At 33.4% G+C, this 8,961-nt stretch overlaps 1 protein-coding gene across 4 annotated transcripts; it reads left to right on the top strand.

The window, feature by feature from the left end:
• The first annotated feature begins 2,662 nt into the window (after positions 1–2,662).
• LOC147389108 (AP2-like ethylene-responsive transcription factor At1g16060) lies at positions 2,663–7,890 on the top strand. 4 transcript variants are annotated; one of them, XM_086418898.1, is made up of 8 exons: positions 2,663–2,993; positions 3,100–3,182; positions 3,352–3,360; positions 3,501–3,589; positions 3,725–3,798; positions 5,017–5,067; positions 5,356–5,432; positions 7,129–7,890. In XM_086418898.1, the coding sequence occupies exons 1-8, from the start codon at positions 2,848–2,850 to the stop codon at positions 7,641–7,643; spliced, it is 1,044 nt and encodes a 347-aa protein (XP_086275024.1). In that variant the 5' UTR covers positions 2,663–2,847; the 3' UTR covers positions 7,644–7,890. The 4 variants fall into 4 exon arrangements, with proteins under 4 accessions (XP_086275024.1, XP_086275025.1, XP_086275026.1 ...); XM_086418899.1 differs by lacking the exon at positions 3,352–3,360; XM_086418900.1 differs by lacking the exon at positions 5,017–5,067 and having other exon boundaries at positions 3,347–3,397.
• Positions 7,891–8,961: the final 1,071 nt, after the last annotated feature.

Genomic DNA, 8,961 nt, shown 5'->3' with positions numbered 1-8,961 from the left:
AGATTGTGACTTATGTGGAAAGTACTTTGGCATGGGGAGAAGGGTTTAAATCCTCCGCCCTAAGGGCATACCATCAAGTCTCAAACCACTTATTTGAAATATAGTTAGATAAGGAAAACTTCCCATTTATTCTCTATGTATTATGGTCTAAAAGTTTTATTCAAGTGAAATTGTTGTAGTGGAAAAACGTGTGAATTTCGAATAGCTCATGAACGTAGTGATGTGTGAAACATGAGCCTCGCTCAAAGATACGTGCACGCATACTTGGGAAGCTACGTCCTAATCTACCAATATATGGGCCATTGCCATTAGATTAAGGGTTAAATGGCTGCCCATGTGTACCTCAACATTAAAACGCCATATATTTCAGATCTTCATTAATAGTGTCCCCATTTAGCTTCTTAAAGTAGCAAAGGACCAACAAATTTAAATACAACCAAATCAAATGTATCTATGTTCTTAAAACACGTTCACCTAAACTTTCAACTCCAATGATTTAAATATCAAGTTGACTTTGATGTGAAAAGTTGTTTGAAACAACTCAATGAGTGAACTCAAACATTAAACCATAGTCATATTCTCCGGTTTGATTAGAATCTTGGCAAAGTTAAGTTTGAAAAGAGAGAAGTTAGTTTAACTGTAAATTTTATAGTAATATTGAAAGAAAGATTCTATTCGCACACCAACGTTTACTTTCAACACACCAATTCTTTTGAAATTCAACAGTGGTACCTAAAGATTTGTGTGTCGATAGAAGCTCTCTATTTAAAACAGGAGATGATCATGGACAAGCTCCAATAGTTTGCTCTTTCCCATAAAATATTAAAAAAAGTATATTATTATTTATTTTCCTTTGGAAAAAAATGGATTTTTATTTAATTATTTTTTTAAACTTTCTGACATTTATGAATATCATTGTATAATAATGACATTAAAACCTTTTTGCTACTTACTAGAACAAGAGAAAATCACACGGAATTCAAGATAAAGGCCAATAGGATCTTCTCAAGTATCCTCTTGTGTGTTACAAAAGATAATTGATTCATTCATTTGAGTTAAAAAAAACACAAACCAAATAGTTGCATCCCTGGGGTGGTGAAGGACATGGAATCTTGAGTACATAGTATCTTTTTTATTTTTATTATTATTGTTTGTAAGCTTATTTTTAAAGAATTTAGTAATTCGGTTATGACAAGATTTAAATGCAGGTCTCTAATATCATCACCCAAAGACTTTATTACCAACTAAACTAGTTGGCAGAATTTTTTTTTTTTTTTTCAAAAACAAAGTCCTCAAGCGTATTACCATTATTGAACTCATGTAATTCTTATGCATGTTGACTTGACAGAATTCTACTTAAAAACTCTAAGAATTGATGAGATGGCCAAGACTACACTCTAGGAAACCAAGGTTTTTAGCTCTAATCCTCCCCCTTAATGGTCACTCTTAGGGATTTATTCTAAAAATAACTTGGTATGTGTGGGAGGAGGGCACCGTTCACACCTTGAGAATTAGTTGGGAGTCTAGATATCTCAGTTCCAAAAAATAGAAGTATACCTAAAAGCATCGCATATTCGCATATTCATCGAATATGCACTTGACCTAAAATTTTATGAACATATATAATGGAAAAGAAACTCCCATGCCAACTACAGATCCCAATATTATAATAGGTAATCATATTAAAGAAGCGGATCCTCTGTAGCGCAACAATCCTGTAGCTGCTTGTAGCACTCTCTCCACAGATGAGAGAACATGTGTAAAAAAAAAAAAAAAAAAATCCTGATCTGCCTTTATTAGTCATGCTTTAGATCTGGTTTAAATTAAAAAAAAAAAAAACATTTTTTTTACTGATACAAGTCCTTGAAAATGGACAGCCACTGAACTCCCACAATTTGAATGGTGAAATTTAAGTGTGCTGCTGATGTGGTGCTCTTTCAATCATTTAAACCACGTTACAGGGTGCTATAGGAGATCCGCTTCCTCATATTAAAGGCAAATGTACATAATCTACACCATCAAGAATGGAAATTAGGACATCCGCTTTCTCATATTACAGACAAATGTACACAATCTACACCATCAAGAATGGAAACTACGTAATTTACAATTGACTTGATTGTCCGAATACATTTAGAGACTCAACCACACAATTAGATAGGAAGACTAAAAGTACAAGTCAGACAAATTAAAAGATCCACAGTTCCACACTATTGAAAAATTAAATATGATTATTTTTTTATAAAGATTTTTATAAATAAAAATATATTTGAGACTGCACAACAGCATTAAAAACTTCGAGTAATGCTAGAGTTACTTTGCATGACACTGCGTTCGACACTAAGCTGACATTATGGTATGCACGGGAACCATAGATGCTTTTCACTCTTATCTCAAGGAAAAGCATATGTGATTCTGTGCACACCTCCACGCCAATGCAATTTTGAACGCAATGTCGTAGGAAGTCCCTTAATTAGCATTTTTCTTAAATTATTTCGAAGGGTGAAACATCATCATCCAAGTCTTATCCCAAAGATTTGATATCTACTAAACGATCCATGTTCCTCCAAACATTTGAGATCAACTAAATCACCGAGTCAACTCAACTTGATAGACATCCGAGTCAAGTCGAGTTTTGCATAAATTACAGAACAGGGCAGAAAGAGCTAATTTCATTTTTCAAAGAGAACGCACAAGAACAAGTGAAAGACAAGCCGCTTAGAGACGACCACTACCCTTCCTTCCATAACAATCTTTTTCTTTTCCCTTAAAACCCTTCATTTAGAAGATCCACTCATCTCTCTCTTCTTCTTTTTCACCTTTAACTTGAGCACCTCTGGTAAAGTTATGGCGAAGATATCACAGAAAAAACTGAAGAACACTGCAAACAACAACAACAACAACAGTTCTGCAATAAAAATGAAAAGAACAAGGAAGAGTGTCCAAAGAGGTTCTCCTCCTCAAAGAAGCTCGATCTTTCGAGGAGTCACAAGGTTGAATTAATTTCATTAATGGGTTCATGAGAATTTAATTTCTTTGTTTGTTGTTGTTCGGTTGTTCCTCTTTTTCTTATAGAAGATGGCATTTGGAGTATTTCAGGCATCGATGGACGGGTCGATATGAGGCTCATCTTTGGGATAAGAATTGCTGGAATGAGTCACAAAAGAAGAAAGGAAAACAAGGTTCATGATCATCTTCTTCTTGTTTATTTACTTATTTTCTATTATAAATTAATTTTCAATGGTATTAATGTGTTAGTTTTTATTGATTCATGTTATTTTTTATTTATTTTTGTTATCCTTTATGGGCTTGCCATGGTGGTTGTGGTGGTCAAATCCAACTGAAGAACAGTTTATCTTGGTAAGCTTGATTGGTGTTTTTACCTTAATTCATTCATGTACAACTTCTTTTCTTTTTCATAAAATAATTTTCCTTTACAAGACACAGAAAAAAAAAAATGAGAAAAGAATTTTACACTTCTGTGATTTTGGTTCCTCTAGGGGCTCATGATAATGAAGAGGCAGCAGCACATGCTTATGACTTGGCTGCATTGAAGTACTGGGGTCAAGAAACCATCCTTAATTTTCCTGTACTTCTCTATACTCATTGCCTGAATTACATTTTATTTTAAGTTATAATGTTTCTTCTTTTTTCTGTTTTTTTTTGTTTTTTTGTTTTTTTTCATTTTAGAGAGATCTAACTTACCATAATTTTATGTCTGAAGTTAGGGACATACAAGGAGGAGATAAAAGAAATGGAGGGTCAGTCTAAAGAAGAATATATTGGATCTTTAAGAAGGTAATCTCAATTTTTTTGTAATCAGGAAAATCAGAAGGTAGGTGAAAATTTAAGGAAAATAAATAAGAAATTATCTATTTGAGGTAAATCAAAACACAATCGAAGCAAAATTAATACATTTTTAATGGCACCAGCTAGCATAGTTGGTTGTTGGTAGTTGAGACAGTGTCACCAAATTTGTTGAAATTTTGCTAAAAATAATCCCAATAATGGACAAGTGGATTAAATTGATGAATCAAGAAGCTGATTAATTGTCCCCTCCCTCAACCTCATGACTCTATCTTTCAACATTCAAATCTTAAGGACAAGATAAGATTTATTGAGAAGATGGTGTCAATGGTTTTTTGGTAAGATGTCCAAAAATTTCATTTGTATAACCTTTGAAATTATCTCAAATATTTCCCAAAACTTTAAGAGATTTATATGAATTGACCCCCTATTAACCACTTAGCTATGTGGTAAAGGCTTGAGGAGAGTTGAACCCATGACCTACATTCAAATCCCGTTGAACCCATTTTCACCTCCATTAGCCATTAATCCCTTGCTTACTAGGTAAAAATAATAATAATATATATATATATATATATATATATATATATATATATATATATATATACATAGGGGAATGCTAAAGTCTAACACCTCATGAGAACGATAGTATTGTCAATCACATTTTTTTTTTTCAAATAATATCTTTCTTCATTTTGTTTTTTAGTGAAAAAGACTAAAATGCCTTTAATATTTATTATGTCGATAAACATTTATTATTTAAAAAATTAACATACCATTGTCTTTTTTATTAAACGACAAAATGAGGAGGGGTATTATTGAAAAGTGAATTTGATGGACAATGCTAATATTTTCATGAGGACTTGGACGTTACCATTCCCATATATATATATACATTCTCCAACATTTTATTTTTCCAATAAAATCCCTATTCATTTTAACAATCAATGCCAACCTAATAATTACATTTATTAATGGTATCACAAATGTATTTATTGTGTAAAAAACTAACATGTCCTTGTCTTTTTCTCTAAAAGACAAAACGATGAGGGGTATTAGTGAAAAAAAAGTGTTGAACAATGCTAACGTCCCCATAAAGAATTGGACGTTAGCATTCCTCATATATGTAAACTAAAAAGGCTTATCCAATAGAAAGACAAAAAAATTTCCTCCCAAAAAGCTAAATATATTTATTGGTCTAACTTGCAGGAAAAGTAGTGGATTTTCTAGAGGAGTCTCAAAATACCGAGGCGTTGCAAGGTATATATTACATCAATAAATTATTAAATAAATTTCCCACCACGTTTAAAAGAATTTTGGTTATCCTTCGAAGGTGCCATACAACTTGCTAAATAAGTTGGTTAAAGTTAGTGAGTGTTTACACCATGACTTGAGGTACAAAACCCACCTTCACCTCCTAATTACCAACCACTAAATCACTTTAAAAATAAAAAAGAACATTAAGACATGAGAATTCAAAATACTAATAACTACTTTACATTGATTTACTAATGTGATCATGGCAACATGATGTGCTCTTATGCGCAGACATCATCATAATGGGAGATGGGAAGCTCGAATTGGCAAAGTATTCGGCAACAAATACCTCTATCTTGGAACATATGGTAAATTTTCCCTTCTCAATAAATTTCAACTTTTTTGTAGGTGGGAAATGATTGGAATGTGAAACACACCCAAAAAGAAATGTGGTTATGCAACTGTCCATTTCTATCAAATGTTGACACATCGATATGAGAGACATGCTTTATTAGTAAACTGACAGCTAGAAAAATCAACAATTGAAATAATAGATAGAATGATTTGTTCATCATCATCATCATCATTGAAGCCTCATCCCAAGAAACTTATGGTTGTCTGAATGAATCCTAGTCCTCCGTTCAATTCTATCTAAAGTCATCCCTTCCATTATTCTAAGTATGTTCATTAATTTACACTCTCAATACCTGGACCCATGTATTTTTGGGTCTAATATCACTTTTTTATTTCGAAAATATGTTATACGTGCCTTATTTTTATTTATTTTGTACAAAGCAAGCAAGGAAAACCCCCTAATAGATCACAAACAAAAATCTTCAATCCACTCTTGATTCCGTTACCATTGGAGGGTTCGGATGGGACCAAGATGTTCAATCTCTTCCTTGATATTCCCTTTTTCAATCTAGGAGCGACATCCTTACTCTTGAACTCAACTCCAATTAATCTCTTTCCTCCTAATCAAATATGATCCATCGTATAATGGGATTTGTATTCAACTTCCATTGCATGTGACCAAACCATCTTCTTAGGTTATGACATATTAGCATTACTCCTTTTCTTCTAGAAAACATGTTTTTCTTTTACGAAGGTTTGGAAAACTGGACTGATGATTGGACCGAAAATTTGTCTAAGTTAGCTGGACCTACTTAGACATGCCATCCTATGTTTTGCTAAATATTAGAGATGCCCCTCCATGTTTTGAAAATGATGACATGCATCACTTGACCTTAGTCTTCTACATAGACTAAGAGGAAAAGACTTTAACACCCTCATTCTCAATCTCTAGTCAAAAGCCCGGTTTTTTCTTCTAAAAATCGATCACCTTTAATCTTATTATATAAAAATTTTAACCTTCTTCAACTATTGCACGATTTTATTTATTTTAAGTCTTCAACCTTCAAATCTCAAGGTAGGAGAGAATTTTGAAAAAGTATACAATGAAGACACCTTGGGTTGAAAATCTAGGATTTTGTACGAAGAAGACAAGGTAGAAAATGATGGATTAAAATAAGGTTGAATAGGTTAAAGTTACCTTAGAAGTTGAAGAGCTTGAAGATGACTTATTTTGAGAAAAATAAATAAATTTTTGGAGAAATTGAAAATAATAAAATTTGAGGTAGAAATCTAGGATTTTATGTAAAGTGTTACTTCTAGGTAGAAAACGATGAATTGAAAATTAATTACTTGAATAGATTTCTATTCATAAAAATCTAGAGGTTGAAGATGAGGGCATTTGAGTCTTTTCCCTTTAGTCTATTTACAAGACTAAAGTCAAGGGATGCATGTCATCAATTTTAAAAAATAGTGGATATCTCTAATATTCAGAAAAATGTAAGGGTATATTTAAGTCTCCTTTAAAAAAAAAAAAATTAAGAACCGCCAAATCTGTTAGTTGGGAGAGGGTTACGAACTACCAACGGCTAAATTTTCAAATTTCAACCCTCAGCGGGTCGGCACAATATTTAAAGCACAAAATTAGAAGTTTCCAATCTGATAATTTCTATTCCAAAAATGACCCTAACAAATTTTATATTTTACCTACAGCTACCGAAGAAGAAGCCGCAACGGCCTACGACATGGCAGCAATCGAATACCGTGGACTTAACGCTGTTACGAACTTCCACCTAAGCCGTTACGTCAAATGGCTCCCACCCAATTCCAATGATCCGAACCTGTTTGACCCTAACTCGACTCCAAACCCGAATCATAAGTTCGGGTCAGGCTCCATCAACTACGAAAGCGTCCAACCACAGACGGTTGGAGTCACCACAACACCTTCTTCGACAGCTGTGGGACTTGTGTTTCAATCTTCGAAGTTCAAAGAAATGGTTGAGGTGACGTCAGCATCCGATTGTTCGTCAACGCCACCGGAATCTGACCCACCTCGGTGCAGCTTCCCTGAGGATATACAGACCTACTTCGAGTGTCAGTATTCCGGCAGCTATGCTGAAGGAGATGATGTTATCTTCGGTGATGTCAACTCGTTCTTGTCGCAGATGTTTGAGTCTGAGCTGTTGGACGAGTCAATAACATACTCGGCGATTAATGAGGAAATATAGATACAGTAAGAAACGAGTTATGAATCGGAAAATAATAGCGTTCGAGGGTCTCCATCAAACGAACACTTGAAATGTGATATTACTCCTAGGGATTCTCATCAAATGGACTCCGAATTTTTTTTCAAAAATTGGCATCAACCGTATATTTGATGGATAACCTTAAACAAAGGTCTCAAATTATTGACGTTAAGTCATATATGTTGGCTTGTACTTTTGAATTTTGAAAAGGAATATTTCTTCTTCATCATCTATTATTTTTTCTTTTTTCTTTCTTCTTGTAATTTAAATTAAATTTAGAAGTAACTATTACAAGGGGTGCAACTTGGTTTGGTTTGAGGTCAAATTGGAACCGAACCAGCATAAGTCGATTCCACTGTATAAGAACCAGAATTGAACCAAATCAACCCAAATTAAACTGAAGTTGGGTTGGCTTGGTTTGGTTTGATTCTACAGGTTGTCAATATTCTATAAATTATAAGTAATATTTTTTAATGTAAAAAACAAACATAAAATTTTATACAATAACTCACTAATCTATCTATAAAAGGTCAGTAGTTTATCCATAAAAGATCACTAATATGTGTCCTAACTCCTAAAATAATTCATAATAATAATTATATATATATATGGGTCCCGCTCACCAACAAACATTTTGACAAACATTTTGGCAAAACATTTTTCAAAACATGGGTTAGAGGTTTTGGAATGGGTTGATTTTTGGTGAGGATGATCTCTACGGTGAGGAGATCATCCTCACCAAAAATCAGCTCATTCCAAAACTTCCAGCCCCAATTTACAAGTTGAAAAATCGTGGACCGTCTATTTTTTGTAAACCATTTTTGATGGGGTTAGAAGTTTTGGAATGGGCTGATTTTTGATGATGATGATCTCCTCACCGTAGAGATTATCCTCACCAAAAATCAGCCCATTCCAAAACCTCTAACCCATGTTTTGAAAAATGTTTTGCCAAAATGTACGGTCCACGATTTTTCAACTTGTAAACTGGGGCTAGAAGTTTTGGAATTGGCTGATTCGTAGAGATCATCATCACCAAAAATCAGCTCATTCCAAATCTTCAAACCCATGTAGGACAAAAATGGTTGGCTAAAATGTTTGGTGCTGAACAGGACCCTATATATATATATATATATATATATATATATATATCTATATATATGGGTAGCGCGGTGTTCTTTTGACAAAATCCTAAACAACAATCTAGACAAACCATTTTGTCTTATATGGGCTAAATTTTTTGGAATGGCTGATTTTTTTGTGAGGATGATTTATATAATGATAAAATCATCCTTACAAAAAA

The sequence above is a fragment of the Akebia trifoliata genome, chromosome 12 (genome assembly GCF_017979445.1).
Source record: "Akebia trifoliata isolate Shusen 1 chromosome 12, ASM1797944v1, whole genome shotgun sequence".
NCBI classification, from domain to species: Eukaryota; Viridiplantae; Streptophyta; class Magnoliopsida; order Ranunculales; family Lardizabalaceae; genus Akebia; species Akebia trifoliata.
This window is presented reverse-complemented; position numbering and strand designations above follow the sequence as displayed.